Consider the following 20,780-nt stretch of genomic DNA (forward strand, 5'->3'; position numbering starts at 1 on the left):
CTGGAGATTTTTGAGGAGGGGAGTAATATGCCCAGAGAGTTTCTGCACAGAGATGATCTGGGCAGCAGCATGAAGTACAGATTGAAGTGGGGAGAGACAGGAGGATGGGAGATCAGAGAGGAGGCTGATGCAGTAATCCAGTCGGGATAGGGTGAGAGATTGAACGAGCAGGGTAGCGGTTTGGATGGAGAGGAAAGGGCGGAAATTGGCAATGTTGCGGAGCTGAGACCGGCAGGTTTTGGTGACGGCTTGGATGTGAGGGGTGAATGAGAGAGCGGAGTCAAGGATGACACCAAGGTTGCGGGCTTGTGAGACGGGAACAGTGACGGGAAAGTCTGGGAGAGGGCAGGGTTTGGGAGGGAAGATAAGGAGTTTAGTCTTGGATATATTGAGCGCTTACTGTGTGCAGTGCACTGGACTAAGCGCTTGGGCAGTACAAGTCGGCAACATATAGAGACGGTCCCTACCCAACAACGGGCTCACAGTTTAGAAGGGGGAGACAGTGGCCAAGGTGAAGGTCCCCCACTCCTCTCCACCCTGCGTGCTGCCCTCCGCTAAGCGCGGTGTCCCGTTCGGCCCTTCAAAGCCCTACTGAGAGCTCACCTCCTCCAGGAGGCCTTCCCAGACTGAGCCCCCTCCTTCCTCTCCCCCTACTCCCCTCCCCATCTCCCCCGCCTTACCTCCTTCCCCTCCCCAAAGCACCTGTATATATGTATATATGTTTGTACAGATTTATTACTCTATTGATTTTACTTGTACATATTTATTCTATTTATTTTATTTGGTTTATGTTTTGTTTTGTCGTCTGTCTCCCCCTTCTAGACTGTGGGCCAGCTGTTGGGTAGGGACCGTCTCTATATGTTGCCAACTTGGACTTCCCAAGCGCTTAGTACAGTGCTCTGCCCACAGTAAGCGCTCAATAAACACGATTGAATGAATGAATGGATGAATTCGGCCGCAGTGAGCGCCTGCGTCCGCTAGGTGGCGCCTCCGGGCCGCTCTGCGCGACCCGTTGTGCTTCCACTGTGGCCTTAACGTTGCGTTCCCGAAGCGGCTCTTGTCATTCATTCATTCATTCATTCATTCATTTAAGCGTATTTATTGAGCGCTTACTGTGTGCAGAGCACTGTACGAAGCGCTTGGGAAGTCCAAGTTGGCAACATCTAGAGACGGTCCCTACCCAACAGCAGGCTCACAGTCTAGAAGGGGGAGACGGACAGCAAAACCAAACATATTAACAAAATAAAATAAATAGAATAGTGAATATGTACAAGTAAAACAGAGTAATAAATATTCATTCATTCATTTATTGTCGAATTTATTGAGCGCTTACTGTGTGTGGAGCACTGTACTAAGCGCTTGGGAAGGATAAGTCGGCAACACATAGAGATGGTCCCTACCCAACAGCGGGCTCACAGTCTAGAAGGGGGAGACAGACAGCAAAACCAAACATATTAACAAAATAAAATAAATAGAATAGTAAATATGTACAAGTAAAACAGAGTAATAAATATTCATTCATTTATTCAGTCGTATTTATTGAGCGCTTACTGTGTGTGGAGCACTGAACTAAGCGCTTGGGAAGTACAAGCCAGCATCACAAAGAGATGGTCCCTACCCAACAGCGGGCTCGCAGTCTAGAAGGGGGAGACAGACAGCAAAACCAAACACATTAACAAAATAAAATAAATAGAATAGTAAATATGTACAAGTAAAATAAATAAAGAGTAATAAATCCATACAAACATATATATACATATATACAGGTGCTGTGGGGAGGGAAAGGAGGTAAGGCAGGGGGATGGGGAGGGGGAGGAGGGGGAGAGGAAGGAGGGGGCTCAGTCTGGGAAGGCCTCCTGGAGGAGGTCCCCCTGAAGGGTCCCCCCAGCCCTGGGGTGTGGCGGGGGTCCTGGCTCCGGGCCTAGGCTCGGCCATGGCACAGCGCTCAGCCTGCGCCCTCTAGGCGAAGCCAGAGTAGAAGGAATAATAATCAATAATAATAATGGTATTGGTTAATCATGATGGCATTTATTAAGCACTTACAATATGCAAAGCACTGTTCTAAGCGCTGGGGAGGTTACAAAGGGATCAGGTTGTCTTCCGGGGCGCTCACAGTCTTCAGTTACAGATGAGGGAACTGAGGCCCAGAGAAGTGACTTTAAAATGATGGTATTTGTTAAGTGCTTACTATTCATTCATTCAATCGTATTTATTGAGTGCCTACTGTGTGCAGAGCACTGTACTGAGCGCTTGGGAAGTACAAGTTGGCAACATATAGGTACGGTCCCTTACTATGTGCAAAGCACTGTTCTAAGCCCCAGGGGGATACAAGGTGATCAGGTTGTCCCACCTGGGGCTCACAATCTTAATCCCCATTTTACAGATTAGGTCACTGAGGCCCAGAGAAGTGAAGTGACTTGCCCAAAGTCACACAGCTGACAATTGGTGGAGCCAGGATTTGAACCTGTGACCTCTGACTCCAAAGTCCGGGCTCTTTCTGCTGAGCCACGCTGCTTCTCTAACCAAAGTCACACAGCTGAAAAGTGGTGGAGGTGGGATTAGAACCCATGACCTCTGACCCCAAAGCCCGTGCTCTTTCCACTGAGCCATGCTGCTGTCAACTGTTCTAAGTGCTGGGGGAGACACAAGGTCAGCAGGTTGTCCCACGTGGAGCTCACAGTCTTCATCCCCATTTTTCAGATGAGGGAACTGAGGCACAGAGAATAATAATAATAATAATAATGATGATGATGATGATGATGACATTCGTTAAGTGCTTACTATGTGTTGAGTACTGTTCTAAGCGCTGGGGCAGATACAAGGTCAGCAGGTTGTCCCACGTGGAGCTCACAGTCTTCATCCCCATTTTACAGATGAGGGAACTGAGGCACAGAGAATAATAAATAATAATGAAGATGATGACATTTAGGTGCTTACTGTGTGTCGAGCACTGTTCTAAGCGCTGGGGCAGATACAAGGTGATCAGGTTGTCCCACGTGGGGCTCACAGTCTTCATCCCCATTATGCAGATGAGGGAACTGAGGCCCAGAGAAGTGAAGTGATTTGCCCAAAGTCACACAGCTGACAAGCGGCGGGGCAGGACCTCTGACTCCCAACCCCGTGCTCTTTCCACTAATCCACGCTGCTTTTCTGCCCATAGACCCCCCTGCCCCAGAGACCCCTTGCCAAGCTCTGCCCTGTTCTGCCCTGCCTGGCTCTGCCCTGCCCAGCTCTGCCCAGCTCTCCCCTGTCCAACTCTGCACTGCTCAGCTCTACCCTGCCCTGCCCTGCCCTGCCCAGCTCTGCCCTGCCCAGCTCTACCCTGCCCTGCCCTGCCCAGCCCAGCTCTGCCCTGCCCAGCTCTGCCCAGCTCTGCCCTGCCCAGCTCTGCTCTGCCCTGCCCAGCTCTGCTCTGCCCTGCCCAGCTCTGCTCTGCCCTGCCCTGCCCAGCTCTGCCCTGCCCTGCCCAGCTCTGCTCTGCCCTGCCCTGCCCAGCTCTGCTCTGCCCTGCCCTGCCCAGCTCTGCTCTGCCCTGCCCTGCCCAGCTCTGCCCTGCCCTGCCCAGCTCTGCTCTGCCCTGCCCTGCCCAGCTCTGCTCTGCCCTGCCCAGCTCTGCCCTGCCCAGCTCTGCTCTGCCCTGCCCAGCTCTGCTCTGCCCTGCCCTGCCCAGCTCTGCTCTGCCCTGCCCTGCCCTGCTCTGCTCTGCCCTGCCCTTCCCAGCTCTGCTCTGCCCAGCCCTGCTCAGCTCTGCCCAGCCCTGCTCAGCTCTGCCCTGCCCTGCCCAGCTCTGCCCTGCCCTGCCCAGCTCTGCCCTGTCCAGCTCTGCTTTGTCCAGCTCTGCCCTGTCCAGCACTGCCCAGCCTAACTCTGCCCTGCCTAGCCTAACTCTGCCCTGCCCTGCCCAGCCCTGCCCTGTCCAGGTCTGCCCTGCCCTGCCCAGCCCTGCCCTGTCCAGCTCTGCCCTGCCTTGCCCTTCCCAGCTCTGCCCTGTCCAACTCTGCCCTGCCCAGCCCTGCCCAGCCCTGCTCGGCTCTGCCCTGCCCAGCCTAACTCTGCCCTGCTCGGCTCTACCCAGCTCTGCCCTGCCCAGCCCTGCTCAGCTCTGCCCTGCCCTGCCCAGCTCTGCCCTGTCCAGCTCTGCTTTGCCCAGCTCTGCCCTGTCCAGCATTGCCCAGCCTAACTCTGCCCTGCCCTGCCCAGCTCTGCCCTGCCTAGCCTAACTCTGCCCTGCCCTGTCCAGCTCTGCCCTGCCCAGCTCTGCCCTGCCCTGCCCTGCCCTGCCCTGCCCAGCCCAGCCCTGCTCGGCTCTGCCCTGCCCTGCCCTGCCTAACTCTGCCCTGCTCGGCTCTGCCCTGCCCTGCCCTGCCCAGCTGTGCCCTGCCCAGCTCCGCCCTGCCCCGGCCGACTGTGGGTTGGGGGGCAGGGGCAGCTGCCCCGTGGGCCCCTGGCAGCCCTCCGCCCAGCAGGTGCCCCCTGCCCGCGGGCTGAGCCCTCTGCCCGCCCCCCCCCAGCAGACGCCCCCTCCCCCTCCCCCGGGCCTCCGCTCTCCTGTCCGACCCTCGGAGCGGGACCCCCCACCCCTGAGCAGATCTCCCCCCCCCCAGCAGCAGGCCCTCCCCCCCGAAGCAGCCCCTCTCCCACCCCTGAGCAGACCCCCTACCCCAGAGCAGAACCCCCCCACCCCCCACTTCTGGGCAGCCTCTCCCCCTTCCCAGAGCGGGCCCTCCCTCACCCTTGGGCAGACCCTCCCCCAACCCTGAGCACCCCCCACCCTTGGGCAGACCCTCCCCCACCCCTGAGCAGCCCCCCACCTTTGGGCAAACCCTCCCACCCTTGAGCAGATCTCCCCCACCCCGAGCACTCCCCCCACCCTTGGGCAGACCCTCCCCCACCCCTGAGCAGCCCCCCACCTTTGGGCAAACCCTCCCACCCTTGGGCAGACCCTCCCCCACCCCGAGCACTCCCCCCACCCTTGGGCAGACCCTTCCCCACCCCTGAGCAGACCCCTCACCCCTGATCAGACCCGCCCCACCCCTGAGCAGCCCCCCCACCCTTGGGCACACCCTCCCCACCCCTGAGCAGCCCCGACCCTTGGGCAGACCCTCCCACACCCCTGAGCAGCCCCCACCACCCTTGGGCAGCCCCTCCCCACCCCTGAGCAGCCCCCCACCCTTGGGCAGACCCTCCCACCCCCCTGAGCAGCCTCCCACCCCTGAGCAGCCCCTCCCCCACCGCTGGGCAGACCCTCCCCACCCCTGAGCAGCCCCCCATCCTTGGGCAGACCCTCCCCCCCCACTCCTGAGCAGCCCCTCCTCCTCCTCCTCCTCCCCCCCTCCATCCCCTGCCGGCCCCGGGGTTGGGGGAATCCGGACGGGGACAGGAGGACCAGGAGGAGAGGGGACAGGGGGACAGGGGGCCCAGGGGGGCGGGGCGGGGCGGGGCGGGGGGCGCCTCTGCCTCGCTGAGCGCTCCCCCTCCTCGCTGAGCGCTCCCCCTCTTCGCTGAGCGCTCCCCCTGCCCGCTGAGCGCTCCCCCTCTCCTCGCTGAGCGCTCCCCCTCTCCTCGCTGAGCGCTCCCGCTCTCCTCGCTGAGCGCTCCCGCTCTCCCCGCTGAGCGCTCCCCCTCTCCCCGCTGAGCGCTCCCCCTCTCCTCGCTGAGCGCTCCCTTCCCTCATCTGTCCCCCAAGTCACGTCCGTCCGGGTTGTCTCGGCAGCTCCTCTGTCCTCCGTCCTTGCCCGCCTTTCCGAGGAGTGCCTGCCTGCCTGCCTGCCTGCCTGCCTGCCTGCCTGCCTGCCAGCCGGCCGGCCGGAGCGCGGGCACCGAGGGCGGCAGGGCCCGGCCCGGCCCCCACCGAGGGCCGCGGGAAATGGCCTACATACAGGTAGGACCCGGGGGGTGGGGCCGGGGACAACGGGGACAACGGGGACCCCACCTCCCCAAACCCGCTCCCCGTCCCCCGGCCTGCCGGCCGCGCCCGCCCGCCAGAAACTGGCAGAGGGGGCAAAGTCCTGGGGGGAGGTGGGGTGGGGAGGGGGAGGTTTCGAAGCAGCAACCTGTCGCGGGACGAAGCTTCCTCCGCCTTTGCCCCTGCGTTGCGGGGAGACGGGAGGGTCCGGGGGCGGGGGTCCTCCCCATCCCCCCGACTCTCGCCTGGACGGCGGGGCTGCCCGCTCCCCTGGGCACAGGAGGTGGCCTCTCCTGCCCTGCCCTCTCCTGCCCTGTCCCGTCCTGCCCTGCCCTCTCCTGCCCTGTCCCGTCCTGCCCTGCCCTCTCCTCTCCTGTTCTGTCCTGCCCTCTCCTCCCCTGTCCTGCCTTGCCCTGCCCTGTCCTGCCCTCTCCTGCCTTCTCCTGCCCTGCCCTGCCCTCTCCTGCCTTCTCCTGCCCTGCCCTGCCCTCTCCTGCCTTCTCCTGCCCTGCCCTCTCCTGCCCTGCCCTCTCCTGCCTTCTCCTGCCCTGCCCTGCCCTCTCCTGCCCTCTCCTGCCCTGCCCTCTCCTGCCCTGCCCTCTCCTGCCCTGCCCTCTCCTGCCTTCTCCTGCCCTGCCCTGCCCTCTCCTGCCCTCTCCTGCCCTGCCCTCTCCTGCCCTGCCCTCTCCTGCCCTGCCCTGCTCTGCCCTGTCCTGCCTTGTCCTGTCCTGCTCTCTCCTGCCCTGCCCTGTCCTGCCCTCTCCTGCCCTGCCCTCTCCTGCCTTCTCCTGCCCTGCCCTGCCCTCTCCTGCCCTGCCCTCTCCTGCCCTGCCCTCTCCTGCCCTGCCCTCTCCTGCCTTCTCCTGCCCTGCCCTGCCCTCTCCTGCCCTCTCCTGCCCTGCCCTCTCCTGCCCTGCCCTCTCCTGCCCTGCCCTGCTCTGCCCTGTCCTGCCTTGTCCTGTCCTGCTCTCTCCTGCCCTGCCCTGTCCTGCCCTCTCCTGCCCTGCCCTGTCCTGCCCTCTCCTGCTCTGCCCTGGCTTGTTCTGTCCTGCCGTCTCCTGCCCTGCCCTGTCCTGCCCTCTCCTGCTCTGCCCTGTCCTGTTCTGTCCTGCCGTCTCCTGCCCTGCCCTGTCCTGCCCTCTCCTGCTCTGCCCTGTCCTGTTCTGCCCTCTCCTGCTCTGCCCTGTCCTGTTCTGCCCTCTCCTGCCCTGCCCTGTCCTGCCCTGTCCTGCTCTGCCCTGTCCTGTTCTGCCCTCTCCTCTCCTGCCCTGCCCTGTCCTGCTCTGCCCTGTCCTGCTCTGCCCTGTCCTGTTCTGTCCTGCCCTCTGCTGCCCTGCCCTGTCCTGCCCTGTCCTGTTCTGCCCTCTCCTGCCCTGCCCTGTCCTGCCCTGTCCTGCTCTGCCCTGCCCTGTCCTGCCCTGTCCTGTTCTGTCCTGCCCTGCTCTCTCCTGCCCTGCCCTCTCCTGCCCTGCCCTCTCCTGCCCTGTCCTGCCCTGTCCTGCCCTCTCCTGCCCTGCCCTGTCCTGTTCTGTCCTGCCGTCTCCTGCCCTGCCCTGTCCTGCCCTCTCCTGCTCTGCCCTCTCCTGCTCTGCCCTCTCCTGCCCTGCCCTCTCCTGCCTTCTCCTGCCCTGCCCTGCCCTGTCCTGCCCTCTCCTGCCCTGCCCTCTCCTGCCCTGCCCTCTCCTGCCCTGCCCTCTCCTGCCCTGCCCTGCTCTGCCCTGTCCTGCCTTGTCCTGTCCTGCTCTCTCCTGCCCTGCCCTGTCCTGCCCTCTCCTGCCCTGCCCTGTCCTGCCCTCTCCTGCTCTGCCCTGTCCTGTTCTGTCCTGCCGTCTCCTGCCCTGCCCTGTCCTGCCCTCTCCTGCTCTGCCCTGTCCTGTTCTGTCCTGCCGTCTCCTGCCCTGCCCTGTCCTACCCTCTCCTGCTCTGCCCTGTCCTGTTCTGTCCTGCCGTCTCCTGCCCTGCCCTGTCCTGCCCTCTCCTGCTCTGCCCTCTCCTGCTCTGCCCTCTCCTGCTCTGCCCTCTCCTGCTCTGCCCTGTCCTGTTCTGCCCTCTCCTGCCCTGCCCTGTCCTGCCCTGTCCTGCTCTGCCCTGTCCTGTTCTGCCCTCTCCTCTCCTGCCCTGCCCTGTCCTGCCCTGTCCTGCTCTGCCCTGTCCTGCTCTGCCCTGCCCTGCCCTGTCCTGCCCTGTCCTGCTCTGCCCTGTCCTGTTCTGCCCTCTCCTCTCCTGCCCTGCCCTGTCCTGCCCTGTCCTGCTCTGCCCTGTCCTGCTCTGCCCTGTCCTGTTCTGTCCTGCCCTCTGCTGCCCTGCCCTGTCCTGCCCTGTCCTGTTCTGCCCTCTCCTGCCCTGCCCTGTCCTGCCCTGTTCTGCTCTGCCCTGCCCTGTCCTGCTCTGCCCTGTCCTGTTCTGTCCTGCCCTCTCCTGCCCTGCCCTGTCCTGCTCTCTCCTGCCCTGCCCTCTCCTGCCCTGCCCTCTCCTGCCCTCTCCTGCCATGCCCTGTCCTGTCCTGCCCTGTCCTGCCCTGTCCTGCCCTCTCCTGCCCTGTCCTGCCCTCTCCTGCCCTGCCCTCTCCTGCCCTGCCCTGTCCTGCTCTCTCCTGCCCTCCCCTGCCCTGCCCTGTCCTGCCCTCTCCTGCCCTGCCCTGTCCTGCTCTCTCCTGCCCTGCCCTGTCCTGTCCTGCTCTCTCCTGCCCTGCCCTGTCCTGCCCTCTCCTGCCCTGCCCTGTCCTGCCCTCTCCTGCCATGCCCTGTCCTGTCCTGCCCTGTTCTGCCCTCTCCTGCCCTGTCCTGCCCTCTCCTGCCCTGCCCTATCCTGCCCTGCCCTCTCCTGCTTTGTCCTGCTCTGTTCTGCCCTGCCCTGCCCTATCCTGCCCTGCCCTCTCCTGCTTTGTCCTGCTCTGTTCTGCCCTACCCTGCCCTGCCCTCTCCTGCCCTGCCCTGCCCTGCCCTGCCCTGTCTTGTCCTGCCTTGCCTTGCCCTGTCCTGCCCTGCCCTGTCCTGCCCTGCCTTGTCCTGCCCTGCCCTGCCCTGCCCTGTCTTGTCCTGCCTTGCCTTGCCCTCTCCTGCCCTGCCCTGTCCTGCCCTGTCCTGCCCTGCCCTGCCTTGCCCTCTCCTGCCCTGCTCTCTCCTGTCCTGCCCTGCCCTGCCCTGCCCTGCCCTGCCTTGCCCTCTCCTGCCCTGCCCTGTATCGTCCTGCTGCCCTGCCCTCTCTTGCCCTGTGGTGTCCTGCCCTGTCCTGCCCTGCCTTGCCCTCTCCTGCCCTGCCCCATCCTGCCCTGCCGGGCCCTTCCTGTCCTGCTGTGCCTTGCCTTGTCCCGCACCTCCTGCCCTGCCGGGGAAGGGAGGGAGGGAGGGAGGGAGGGTGGAGGGGACCCGGGCGGGCAGGGAGAGCCCTGGGCGAGATGGTCCACCCGCCCCTTGGCCGTTGCCGTGGTGACCGCGCCGGCTAATTGGCTGCTGCAGCCCTGGATCCGGCGGCCGAGCGGCTCAAGGACATAGGCCGTCCATCCACAGACGGCCGGCCCAGCCACCGGAGCCCGAGTCGTGGCCAGGAGACCCGCCATGCGGAGGGAGGGGGAGAGTTGGGGGGGCCGGAGGGACAGTGAAATGGCCCGGCAAGGGAGTAGCCAAGTGCAGAAGTTATTCCGCAGGAAGGGGAGGGGTGTAAGAGCAGACCCTTGGCTCCCTCATTTCCAACATGCTTGCTCCCGGGAGCCAGATTGACCTCTTTTTTATTTTTTATTTTTTTGATGGTTCTGTTAAATGCTTACTATGCGCTCAAAGTGCTGGCGTAGATACCAGATAAGCAGGTCGGACGCAGTCCGTGTCCCACGTGGGGCTCACGGTCTTAACCCCCGTTTTTACAGATGAGATAACTGAGGCACAGAGAAGTGAAGTGATTTAGCCACGGTCACACAGCGGACAAGTGAGGGAGCTGGGATTAGAACCCAGGTCCTCTGACTCTCGGGCCTGGGCTCCGTCCCCTGGGCCAAGCTGCTTCATATACCGGAGCAGCGGGGTTGCAGGTTGATGATGATGAAGGTATTTGTTAAGCGCTTACTATGTGCCAAGCACTGTTCTAAGTGCCGGATTAAGTCCAAGGTCACAGGGGAGCCTTAAAGCCCACTGGTGTGCACCCGTGTATATGAGTACGCACACACACAATGAAGTTGGCTTTGCCTGACAGTGCCAAGACTATATTTTATCCATGTGCCCTCCTCTCTACCACCCTCCCAAATCCCCTCAAGTGGACCATCCAGGGATTACCATGCAGCAGCCATCCCCAAACTTCTCCTACCAGTGGCCCTAAATATCTGATTTTCAAGCTTGTCTTTTAGAGTTTTCTCCTGCATTCAATCCATCAAAAGAATTTACTGAGCATTTACTCTGGGCGTAGCACTGTACCAAGCACCTGGGAGACTACAATCTCCAGGATTCCCCTCCCTCTTGTGTTACCGAATGCTTCCAGCCCCTGCCTTCTTCCTTCTCCGATCTCGCCTTCCTCCCACTTCCCTCCTTCCCTCGTCTTCTTCATCTTCTGGTCTAGAGAGCTTTCAGGTGGACTATGTGAGCAATGAGGATTTCTGGGTTTCCTTTGAGACCTATTGGCCTGGGTCCAATTTTTAAGCTTGGATCCCATTTTTGAGAGATGGCTCAAGAGTGAAAGATTTAGACGTCTAAAATTCTTCTCACCATGGTCAGCCCCCTTGGTTTAGAACAGCGGTTATCTTTCCCCGGCCCCTTCTGAAAATTACAGCTCCCGGCATCAATCAAGCAACTTCTCCTGAGGGGAGAGAATGATGATCATTAATGAAAATCATCATGCAGGAGTTCCCCACTCTCTCCAGTTATTTCTCTCACCCCACTCTTTCCTTTTCCCTTCCTTCTCCGTTCTCTCCCAGCATTTCATCCCAGATTCCTTAAAACAGCAGAAGGAGTTAGTTGCAAAAACCAGATCCAGGTCCTGTTTGTGATATTTTTTTCTCTATGGTGAGTTTGGATGAATTAGAAACTTGGGGCATGAACGAGGCTGGCCCGGCTGATTGGAGCCGAGGTTCACTTGGAATAATCCCTACAACCCTTCTCCCCATTTTGCCCCTCTCAAACATAGAGAAGCAGCATGACCTTGTAGAAAAAGCACGGGTCTGGGAATCAGAAGACCTAAACCCGCCTCCACCAATTACCTGCTGTGGGGCCTTGGGCAAGTCACTTAACTTCTCTGAGTCTCAGTTTTCTCCTCTGTAAAATGGGAATTCAATACCTGTTCTCCCTCCTACTGAGACTCTGAGCCCCACGTGGGACAGGGACTGTGTCCAACCTGATTATCCAGCATCTACCCCAGCACTCATGAAACTTGGCACATGGTAAGTACTAATAATAATAGTACTAAGTACTATTACTTAGTAATAAGTACTAAGTAATAATAATACCATTATTATTATTATTAATGTTGTTATTACGCTTGTTCTGAGCCACTTTGCTCTCATTTCTCTCCTGAGGTCAGTATCTTGGGTTCTGTCCCTAGCTTGTTGAAATGAGAGACAGCCTCTGGTCAGCTGTGACCCAGGGGGAGGAGTATGTGTGTGTGTGTGTCTTGGGTGGGGGGCGGTGCGGTGCTGTGGGGAAGAGGCAGCAGGAGGAACAGAGCGTGAAGAAAAGGTGTGAGGCTGGTGGAAGGTGCATTTCCGTTCTGTTAAATGATTAAAAGGTCACACTCCATCGTAAGACCGGGCTACTAAGCCGCAGGAAGGACGGAGAAGAAAGTGGGTTTTCGGTTGTGTTTGCCTGTGACAGGAGCCGGTGGCACATTTTGGTTGGTTCCTTTGATATTTCAGCATAGGAAGGTTTGCTATTTTTCCAAAGTGTGGCTGTATTGGATAGCACAACTATCTATCCGCCCGCTCTGATTCATACAACATACGGTGCGAATCAAGTCGTCATGCGAAAGCTTCCCGTTTATTAGGCTGTGGTTGGCCACGCGACGGGACGGGTAGCAGCCCTGCGAGTAACAAACACCTTTTTAGGAAGCACCTCTCCTCCCTGTGATGGTAAGTAGAAAGGTGTGATGATTTTGAGCTATCTGAGTGTTGCTAAACTGGTTTTGTCTGTTTCGTTTTCTTTCCCTTTGCTTCATAATGGATATCTAAAAGGACAGCTGGAACCAATAAATGAGGTGAGTTAATCTGATGATTCATTCTGTCTGGTGTCTAATCAAGAAGAGGTTGTGTTTCGTTTTGAAGTCTTATCTAGGCTATAGGTATACGGAGTGCCCTTTTGAACAATCGCTGGACATTCATAACTGTGCCATTAGCTGCGTTTTAGTGAAAAGCTGCTTGTAGAAAGGCCAGTGTAAAGCTCAGTATTAACATGAAAGCTTTTTGCGTATTGTCTTTTTCATTTACTTCTTTGGCACCATGCTCTCTCTCCCTCTTGACACACAGTAAGCGCTTCACAAACACCATAGTCATCATCATTCCTTTCTCCCTTTCTTTCTGCGTGTGTGTGTGCGTGTGTGTACACACGCACACACACACATACACACACACAGGTGGAATAATGTTCATTTCTCTTTGGAGCATATTGTACGTGTTTTGCAAAAAGCACCTGCTCACCAAGAAAGGCATTGATAAACTACAAAAGAAAATTACCTGCAATGTTTTGCTATTAGTGGCTTCAGTGAGATTGTTTGCTGTTGAGCGGCTCACAGTTGGGAAACAAATCAAAATATTCTGTTCTGAGAGTTTGGTGGCAGAACCAAACAATCAACTAGTCGTTATTTTTGGCTTATTCGTTTTCTTCTTGTCCTCCCGCCCCGTCCCCTCCCCCTGGCCTCCCTCTGCCATCCCTCACTCCCCTGGCCCCAGGGTTTCCTTTCTAGGCTCTCCGATTTGCTGCTGTGCAGGTGGACCTGTCGACATTGCTGTCAAAAATGTTACGAGTGTAGCTGCTGCCAGTCCAATGAAGATGAAGTTGAAATCTTGGGACCTTTTCCTGCCCAGACACCACCCTGGCTGTAAGTTGAGCCACCCTTGATTTCTCTCCCACGATGCTCAGCATGGGGGTGCGTTGGGCTGGCCACGGGGGAATGGTCCGCGTTGGATTGGAAATATCCTAGCAACTCTCATCCCCACCGGGTGGGGTCCAGTAACAGGCCCCCTCCGAGGGGAAGCTTCTGAACCAGGTCTAAAAGGGTAACCAGGAAACACCGTTGATTGCCAGAGTTGAAATCCTGGACTTGCCAACCACACAGAAGGCAGTTGATTTTGTTTTCGATTCAGCGAGGTGGCAGGGGGGCGTGTGTTAGGACTTGTGGGGACTTCCAGTTAAATCGAGATTCTGGAGGAAGTGAGGTCTACACACCAAGGGGAGGTGGCGGTGCATAACCAGCTGCTTCAATCAAGGAAACGGGCTGTCTCCAGGTTCCACTTTGCAGGAGCCTAGCCGTGACTGGGCAACGCAGCACTAGTGAGACCCCAGCCTCCAATCTCTCCTCCAACGCAGTTTATGTTCTCTCCAACATCTTTCATTTTATTTCCAGTTCTTTCCCCTTCTGCGTCTGCATATAACATCTCCATCTGTCAGTAGCTCAGATATTTTTGGAAAGTGGTTTTTAATTTTCTGGTCCACGTGTCTGGTCCACCTCCCCGTGGCTGTTCCAGGAACGTGGCCAGAGGAAACCCTGACATCGCTAGCCGCTCAACTCGGGAGGTCTGAGATACAATCTTGGGGGTCTCACCCTCCAGACTGGGGCATGGTTGGATTCTCCTGACTCTGTCTCTCTCTCTCTCTCTCTCTCTCTCGCTCTCGCTCTCGCTCTCTCTCTTCATCCACTGGCATGTCCAGTGGTCCAGGAGGGAAATCATCATCTCTCATTTCCCTGCATGTTTTCTTGTGACAGGCAGCCTGCTGGAGGTGTCTTGACCATTCTCCTGTGGGCAGCAGTAGACCAATTAGTCAGAGGTATTTATTGAGCCCCTATTAAGTGCAGAGCCACTATACTGAGGACCCTCGGGAAAGTACAGTGCAATAGATAAGATCCCTGCCCTCAAGGAGCTTACAATCTAGTGAGGGAGACAGAAACTAAAAAATTTACATTCTGGAGGAAGGAGGTAAAGGGGATGGATTCACGAGACCCTGTCGGAGGAAACCCAAGTCTCTCGAGAGGAGCTTGGCCTCACTTACCCTTTCAATCAATCAATAAGTTGAAATTATTGAACATCTAGCAAGTACAAAGCTCCTCTCTAGACTGTAAGCTCCTTGAAGGTAGGGATTGTGCCTATCCATCCTATTGTACTCTCTGGCACTTAGTACAGTGCTCTGCACATAGTAAGCACTCCATTAACACCATTGGTTGATTGATTGGTGGATTGGGAGAATGCAGGAGCTGTACAAGACTTGGGGGCTGGGGTTGGGGGGGAGGATCTTCCTAGGGATTATCCTTAGAACAATTGTCCTTGGCTCCAGCTCTTGGATTGTGAGCCCCCTGATGACCATGTCTGCTTCCCATCTGTGTTTTGTTTCCCATAGCTCAGTATAGTGTTCTGCATACAGTAAGTGCTTAATAAATACAATTACTACTATTACTAGCCCAGGACATTCTGGATAAAGCAAACCCGGGTCAGCGTGATGTGCAGTTGCTGGATGTTCTCCATGTAGGCTATTAAATAATAATAATAATAATAATGGTATTTATTAAACACTTACTATGTGCCAGGCACTGTTCTAAGCACTGGGTTTGATACAAGCAAATTGGGTTGAACACAGTCCCTGTGCCATAAGGGACTCATAGTCTTAATCCCCATTTTACGGTTGAGGGAACTGAGGCCCAGAGAAGTGAAGTGACTTGCCCAAGACCACACAGTAGACAAATGGCAGAGCCAGGATTAAAATCCTGGTCGTTCTGACTCCCAAATTTAACCTGGGGTGTCTCCCTGTGGGATCCTGGGTTCCTTCCCCAGGAATCCTGCCTTCAATGGTCCAAACTCCACCAGGCTTCGCTGTTCCCTTAGGACCCCTCCCCGGGCAGAAGAATGGGAGCTCGCTGGTTGGTTGGAATGTGTAAAGAGAAAGATCAGAATGTGTCACTCAGCATATTTTGGGTGCTCAGCTCACTGTTCTAATGGTAACATAATGCTCCAGCAGAGGGATAAGTGCTTCAGATGATTTTACAGTTTGTAGGTAGCCCAGATTTATTTACCGAGCGGGCAGTTCCATGTTATGGAACAGGCTAAATGTGGAAATACCGAGTTTACAGGCCTTCAAGTCCTGTTCAGGGATGTGATATCGGAGCTGGAGAGGGGGCGAGGGTGGGGGGTCCATTCCTTCAGCAGAACCCGGGGTGGTGTGACGTTCCGAGTGCTAGCCATTTTGTATGTGTGTAAGCGGGGATGACTCATCCACATGTGTAGATCTTGGCATAGACCACGTGGGCCCGCGACATATGGCGCTCCTGAACCGGGGTTTGTGATCCTGCATATTTTATAGATTCGGGAGGCAGAGGGCCAGGCAGAGCAGTTGTGTGGATTGGAACGGGGACCGGCTCTTCCAGCTGCTCAGCGTAGCTAACAGGGGTGCCTGCCCACTTCCCTGGGGGAGCACGAGAAGCAATATGGCTTAGTGGTTAGAGCATCGACCTGGGTGTCAGAAGGACCTGGGTTCAGCGTGGCTCAGTGGAAAGAGCCCGGGCTTTGGAGTCAGAAGTCATGGGTTCAAATCCTGGCTTCGCCACTTGTCAGCTGTGTGACTTTGGGCTTAACTTCTCTGGGCCTCAGTTACCTCATCTGTAAAATGGGGATTAATACTGTGAGCCCCCCATGGGACAACCTGATCACCTTGTAACCTCCCCAGGGCTTAGAGCAGTGTTTTGCACATAGCAAGTGCTTAATAAATGCCATTATTATTATTATTATCCCGGCTCTTCCACTTGTCTACTGTGGGCCCTTGGGCAAGACACTTCACTTCACAGAGAAGCAGCGTGGCTCAGTGGAAAAGAGCCCGGGCTTTGGAGTCAGAGGTCATGGGATCAAATCCTGGCTCCGCCAATTGTCAGCTGTGTGACTTTGGGCAAGTCACTTCACTTCTCTGGGCCTCAGTTCCCTCATCTGAAAAATGGGGATGAAGACTGTGAGGCCCCTGTGGGACAACCTGATCACCTTGACACCTCCCCAGCGCTTAGAACAGTGCTTTGCACATAGTAAGCGCTTAATAAATGCCATCATTATTATTATTATTATTCACTTCTCTGGGCCTCAGTTACCTCATCTGTAAAATGGGCATTAAGAGTATGAGCCCCATGTGAGACAGGGACTGTGTCCATCCCGATTAACTTGTATCTACCTCTAGCACTTTGAACGGTGTTTGGCACATAGTAAGCGCTAAACAAGTTCCAGAATTGTTTATTATTTATTTACGGCCACTGGCCTCACCCCCTACGTGCCACCTCTGGCTTTCTGGCCCTCGCCGTCCCCGGCCCCCATCGGGAAAGGAGAAAGGCAGTCCAGCAGGGCTTTTCCATCTTCCCCCTTTCCCATCCGAGCCCAGGACCTGCCTTACACCTGTTTGCACCTACTGGGCCCCTTCTAGACTGTGAACCCGCTGTTGGGTAGGGACTGTCTCTATATGTTGCCAACTTGTACTTCCCAAGCGCTTAGTACAGTGCTCTGCACACAGTAAGCGCTCAATAAATACGATTGAATGAATGAATGAATGAATGGGGGCTGCTCCTCCCCTTCCCCGACCCACCCATCCAGCCAATCCTCAGGTTCGCTATGTCTGTCAGCTCCCAGTCGAATGAGGCCACAGACAGATCCCTTCTAGGCTCCGCCTACCCTGGACACCGTCTCTTTACCTCCCCACTAGGCTGAGCAACCGAAATGGAGACAAGAATGGGGACCCTGACAACGTGGCCAGCGAAGCCCCCCCGACCCCCCAAGACCCGTCCCCCGACCGGAGGCGATCATCTTCGGACACGTCCAAGTCCACGTACAGCTTCACCAGAAGGATTTCAAGTAAGACCCTCGGCCGGGATTTCCTGGGTAAATCACCATCTCGGAAGGGCGGGCCTGGGAACTCACCTCATGGAAACAAATCCCAGTATGAGAATTTAAATGTAAAAATGGGAATTAGGTACCTGTTCTCCTTTCCTCTTAGATCATGAGCCTCATATAATAATAATGATAGCATTTATTAAGCACTTACTACATGCAGAGCACCGTTCTAAGTGATGGGACAGGGACTGTGTCCGACCTGATCCTTCTGTTGCTTCCTCGCCGCCAACCTCTCACCCATGTCATGCCACTGTCCTTTAGTGCCCTCCCTCTTCATTTCCAACAGACAATTACTCTCCCCACCTTCAAAGCCTTACTGAAGGCACATCTTCTCCAAGTGGCCTTCCCTGACTAAGCTTTCATTTCCGCTTCTCCCACTCCCTTCTACGTCACACTTGCACTTGGATTTATTCCCTTTCTCTCACTCCCTCCCTCAGCCCAGCAGCACTTACAGAGGTACATATCTGTATCTTCTTTATATTAATGTCTATCTCCCCTTCTAGACTGTAAGCTCGTTGTGGGCAGGGAACGTGTCTACCACCTCTGTTATATTGTACTCTCCCAAGCACGTATAGTACTCTCCCAAGAGCTAGTACAGTGCTCTGTTCAATAAATTTGATCGATTGATCGATTTCCCAGCACTTAGCACCGAGCTCGATGCATAGTAAGTGCAAAATAAATGCCACAGTTACCGTTATTATTATTAACAATAAAATCCCATATCCTGGAGAAAAGAAGAGGGCAGGTTCTCAGGCATGTTGAGTCCAAGGAGGGAGGTGAAGGGCTGAGGGTGGAGGGAGGAAGAAGGGAGAGTGGGGTTCCGCCTTGGGGATGGTGGAGCTGACCAGCTGGCCTTAGGGAATCCACACCAGGCCCATGAATGGGGTTTGGATGACCACTGGACCACAAGCCCTTTTAAAACTACCAAGAGCTGTTCTTTTCTCCGTGCTCTCCTCCTAATAACTGGACTCATTCGTATTTTCACCCCCTCAAAACCAGTGCAATTTTCTTTTACCATTCATTGCTACTTGTTAGGAGGCCCGTTTGTTTTTCCATTTTAGTAGAAAGCCATTTGCGTGAAGATGTGGGGCTGAAGTCAAGACGCATGGTTGAAAGTTCTGCTAACCAAATAGAACTTGGAGGGGGTTTGGTCCTTTGGGAGAGGGGCAACCTCAATTCTGGTCTGGTCTCTGATCTTACTTTGACGATCCGGACCGGCCTCGGTTTGACTCACCAGTTGGGTCAGTGGACCGACATTGGGATCGCCAGCTTTCCCCTTCCTGCATGTTTCAGGGCTTGGGTGAAACCCCCCTCTCCCGGTGGGGAGCCGGTCCAGATCCTGTTGCCTAGGGATCAATGTGGGTCCCCTCTCACAGGAGCTGGGAAACCCTGATGTTGCTAGTTAGGCCCTAGGACTGCTTAACACTGGTGTTCTCTGTGGCCTCCATTTAGGTTTAGAGACCAGAAGGCCCAGCTCTCCTCTGATCGACATTAAGCCCATTGAGTTTGGTATTATTGGAGCCAAGAAAGAAATCATCCAACCCTCGGTGCTGAGAAAAACCTACACTCCGGATGACTATTTTCGAAAGTTTGAGCCCAGACTGTACTCACTTGATTCTAACAGTGAGGACGTGGACTCCTTGACAGATGAGGAAATCCTGTCCAAGTACCAGTTGGGCATGCTGCATTTCAGCACCCAGTATGACCTGCTGCACAATTATCTCATCGTGAGAGTGATCGAGGCCCGGGACCTGCCAGCCCCCATCTCCTACGATGGATCCAGGCAAGACATGGCCCATTCCAATCCCTACGTGAAGATCTGTCTCCTGCCGGACCAGAAAAACTCCAAGCAGACAGGGGTCAAGCGCAAGACCCAGAACCCGGTGTTTGAGGAGAGGTATACCTTTGAGATCCCCTTTCTAGAAGCCCAGCGGAGGACTCTGCTCTTAACCATGGTAGATTTTGATAAATTCTCGCGGCACTGTGTCATTGGAAAAGTTTCCATGCCTTTGAGCGAAGTGGACCTGGTCAAGGGCGGCCATTGGTGGAAAGCCCTCGTTCCCAGTTCCCAGGTAAGAGAGGCGGCCTGCTTCTTCACCTACGACTTGACTCGTGAGTGACTGGTTGTCGGGGACACGTGGGTTGTTATTGTCTCGGTGGCGAATCGGTCATTTTGGATTGGGAAGAGAGGAGAGCGTGATGCAGTGAGGCTTTCTGGAACCTCAGTTGAATCGACATGTTCCCCCGAAACGCAATCATCCTAGGGTAGCAATGGGGCACCCCACTGCCTCTGTTCTCCAGGCTTCTCCGTGCTGTTCCCATGGTGAGGGATAAAACTTGGCAGGCTGGTGGTACTAAAAGAGAGCAGGTCCCTTCACCCTCGAGGCCTTCTGAAGTTGAGTAGAGATTACTGGGCCAGAACGCTGCCTTTCTAGAGTTCCTGGGCAGTTTTGGGGCTATAATGTAACCCAAGGAAATGTGTGGCCCAGAGCAGTTTGGATTGCTCAGGTTCTTGACAGCCAGGATGGATTTTAGATTCAGAGAGGCTCCTTGGCCACTGGATGTGTCAGAGGGAAGAGCACCAGAAGGCAGATGGGAGGAAGTTGGTTGGTGGGTGGAAGCTGGGAGAGGGAATTGGGCTCAAAAGCAGCCCCTCTAGTTTGGAAGAGTCAGGGGTGGAATGCTTTGAAATACGCAGCACTGGTTTTGCCTTCAGCCCAGCTGGACTTGGGTGGGCTTTGAGGAGCAGAGTGGTATTGACCTCAAGAAGATTTGGCATTTCTCACTGATAGTCTTGAGCACAAGCTGGAATTGACTAAGCAAAGGCTACAGTAGCCCAGCGGAGGGCCAACTGGGGCCAGGATCAGGACTGAGACTGTAAGGAAATGGAGGAGGAAGGCAGGTGATATAGAAGTAATGACAATGGGCCTTTTCTTGGGTGTGGAGGGGGATGAAGGGCAGTGGAGAATCAAATACAGTGCTGGGCTGCCTAATCAGAGCTGCTGGAAGTGAGGGAGACTGTATTACCAAGATCTCCTCAGAGTCTGGTGGCCATGAAGGTGGTGACCATAATGAAAATGGTAGTGATGATGATGGAGGCAGCTGTCTTTAACATTCGCATTCATTCATTCATTCAAGCATGGCCATTCAAGTGTGGAGATCTGGTTTTGGAGAGAATGTTCTATGTTAGGGTGAATTAAAACTGCTCTTTTATTATATGTCAAATTACCATTTTGGAGTTCTGCTTGGGTGAGATACCTAAGTGGCAACTGACAGAGTAAGTGTAGAGTGAATTTCCGCCAATTCTAAACTCCTTGCTTGTGTCTGAAAATTTCTGCTGATCTGAGGCCAGTAGAAAGTGGTGACTGGTTTTTTTTTTCTTTTTTCTGAGGCCAGTAGAAAGTGGTGACTGTTTTTTTTTTATTTTTTGCTCCAAGCAATGGGCACCAATTGTTCAACTGACACTTGTACGGGCTTTTCCTTCAGCTGAAAGATGGGTGCCTGAGCTGTCTTACTTATCTCAGAAGGTGCTGAGGTCATCTCTTCAGGGTCCTATGATGGGTAATGAGGGAAGGAGTAGGTGCAAAATTTGGAAGCAGTGTGGAAAGAGCCTGGACTTGGGAACCCCATGTGGGACATGGACTGGGTCCAACCTGATTAGCTTGATCTACCCCAGCACCTAATACAGTGCCTGGCTCATAGCAAGCGCTTAACACATACCATTAAAAAAAATTGGAGCAGAGGCGATGCTGAGTGGCAAGGGTGTTGGGAAAGACAATCAGAGAGCCAGCCCAGAATAGCGTGGGAGAGGAGAGGTGGGAGGGCTAGTGAGGG

At 55.6% G+C, this 20,780-nt stretch overlaps 1 protein-coding gene across 5 annotated transcripts in view; it reads left to right on the top strand.

Moving 5' to 3' along the window:
• The first annotated feature begins 5,690 nt into the window (after positions 1 to 5,690).
• The window catches only part of SYT17 (synaptotagmin 17), a 65,975-nt gene continuing 50,885 nt past the window's right edge, over positions 5,691 to 20,780 (top strand). Inside the window, exons 1-5 of one of the 5 annotated variants that reach the window (XM_038763039.1) lie at positions 5,691 to 5,881; positions 12,056 to 12,073; positions 12,765 to 12,913; positions 16,759 to 16,907; positions 18,399 to 19,018. In XM_038763039.1, the coding sequence (XP_038618967.1) occupies positions 5,867 to 5,881; positions 12,056 to 12,073; positions 12,765 to 12,913; positions 16,759 to 16,907; positions 18,399 to 19,018 (951 nt within the window). In that variant the 5' untranslated portion in view covers positions 5,691 to 5,866. Of the gene's footprint in view, positions 5,882 to 11,785; positions 12,074 to 12,764; positions 12,914 to 16,758; positions 16,908 to 18,398; positions 19,019 to 20,780 lie in introns of those variants that run through there. The other 4 variants (XM_038763040.1, XM_038763042.1, XM_038763038.1 and 1 more) reach the window with 4 other exon arrangements.

Source organism: Tachyglossus aculeatus, chromosome 21, assembly GCF_015852505.1.
Source record: "Tachyglossus aculeatus isolate mTacAcu1 chromosome 21, mTacAcu1.pri, whole genome shotgun sequence".
NCBI classification, from domain to species: Eukaryota; Metazoa; Chordata; class Mammalia; order Monotremata; family Tachyglossidae; genus Tachyglossus; species Tachyglossus aculeatus.